This window comes from Hypomesus transpacificus, chromosome 5, assembly GCF_021917145.1.
Source record: "Hypomesus transpacificus isolate Combined female chromosome 5, fHypTra1, whole genome shotgun sequence".
Classification (NCBI taxonomy): Eukaryota; Metazoa; Chordata; class Actinopteri; order Osmeriformes; family Osmeridae; genus Hypomesus; species Hypomesus transpacificus.
Window position 1 is genome coordinate 781,788 of NC_061064.1, and position 2,014 is coordinate 783,801.

Below are 2,014 nucleotides of genomic sequence, written 5' to 3' on the forward strand. Positions count from 1 at the left end.
TCCACATCGGCACGCATGCACACTCCCGTCTCACAAACACTCTCACACACCCTCCACTGCCTGACACACAGCCTCCTACCTGCTCTCAGACACACCTCTGTATCACACACACCCTCTCGTACACGCTCTCATGTGCACACACCCTCTGGTGCTTCATACACACTCCAGTGTGTTTCATCATCACTAGATATTGTCTCCTTTGTTGTCCTCGACAGTCCAATCATCTGGCTTCAGGAGAGCGCTGGCCTCGCTTGACTGAGGCAGTGCCGGGCTTTCATGTGGGCGCCTCAACACCAGACGGCTAATATGAATTTCAAATAGCTCCCCCACCCCCCGTCTCCCCCCCCCCCTGTCACAGATGGTACCAGAACCACCATAAGCTCTCCTCCAACTATCACATCACACACTCCTACCATGACTGGGATCTCACTTCCCTTTGCCACCTCTCTCTCTCTCCCTCTCTCTCTCTCCCCCTCTCTCCCTCTCCCTCTCTCTCTCTCTCTCTGTGAGAATCAGTAGGAGGAGGAGGTGGAGGAACAGGAGACTAGTAATAGGAGGAGCAGCAGATGTAGATGTAAATGAAGATAGAGGAGGAAGTTAGAGAGGAGGAGCAGGAGGAGGAGGAGAAGGGTGAGAAGGTCGTAGAGGGGAGGAGGGGACAGAAGATGTGGCTTCACACAAGGCCATCCCTGTGACGTTAATGATGACAGTCTGGTGTACTGTAGACATCACTGATTCACCCAAGCACCTGGCCACACACAGCGACAACCACAAACACTCTCAAAGATAGACACACACTCACACACACTCAGTCTCTCACACACACTCAGTCCCTCACACACTCATTCACTTACACAAAACCTGTGGAACTGAACACAGAACAGGTTAATTCACGTCTCTTCATTTCAACTTCTTGTCACAAGTAAAGTAATATCCTGTCATCTTTATACAATACCAATCTGGGGAAGTCTTTATGATAGAGTCGTGTATTAGCTGATGGCGGTACTGATTCTCTTTTCATGCAAGCTATACTCATTAGCCGTTCTGCCGCTTTAATAAGGCGCTAGGATCTCCTTGAGCCTGAGTAATTAGGTGTGGGACGGAGACGCGGGGAGGGTAATTGTCTCGTGTCTAAGATTCTGGGAGGATACCGAGCTGGAAATGGGCAGGTGGGGAATCTGGAGGTGGCCTCTCTACTCTGTGACAACGTGACGCAGGTGTCAAACTGAAGCAGTAGAACCGACTGAGGGCAAGATGGAAAAAAATACATTCTCCAGAGTGCACGAGACTACTATTTTTAACATTTCATTCTGAATTAGGGAAATCCTTAATAATGGATGATTCTCATGCTTTTGAGAATTTGTTTGAGCAGTGCTAATAAAATAGACTTGTCTCAGAAGGTTCACACGCGCTATCGAATCTATTTTTCCCTTTTGCTCAGGTGCAAATAACACATGTTGAACAGATTGTATCTCTGTGTTATGTCAGACATGACGTTACAAGACATTTTAACACAATAGCCCTCTTTGGAAACCTCTCACCTGTCACGTGTAGGACCTGTGAGAGCCAAATGACCGCGAGAAGCCCGATTCCCCCGCAGCAGAACCTCTGGAAGGGCCGCCGTCTACCCTTCTGTAACTTCATTCCCAAATCGTTTGTTCAGCCGTCAAAACATAACTGTTGCTGTTGCGGGCAGTTGCGTTTCCACTTTTACTGCAATCAAGATGTTCGAAATTCTCCCCACGCCGACTCTGTTGTCAAGTTAGTTGAATGCGAAAGGCGGTGTTAAATCCTTGCCGACTCGATTCAATTCGGATTATTCAGACTATTTCATCCTGTCAATAAAGCGCACCGTGACATCCATGTCTTGAGTTCAAACGAGATTACAAATGAGGATTGGGTGGAGAGGTGTCGACAACACCCACGGCCGCCAGAAGAGAAGATTGAGAGGACGACAGCAGATCCCAAACCGAGAGTTCGGGCACTGGCAAACAACACGGTCTCACTGGGTTGA

The 2,014-nt window shown here is 48.6% G+C and overlaps 1 protein-coding gene across 1 annotated transcript in view; it reads right to left on the minus strand.

The window, feature by feature from the left end:
* The window catches only part of LOC124468323 (sodium/potassium/calcium exchanger 3-like), a 17,069-nt gene extending 15,055 nt beyond the window's left edge, over positions 1-2,014 (minus strand). Inside the window, exon 1 of the mRNA XM_047021011.1 lies at positions 1,542-2,014. Within this exon, the coding sequence (XP_046876967.1) occupies positions 1,542-1,644 (103 nt within the window). The 5' untranslated portion in view covers positions 1,645-2,014. The remainder of the gene's footprint in view (positions 1-1,541) is intronic.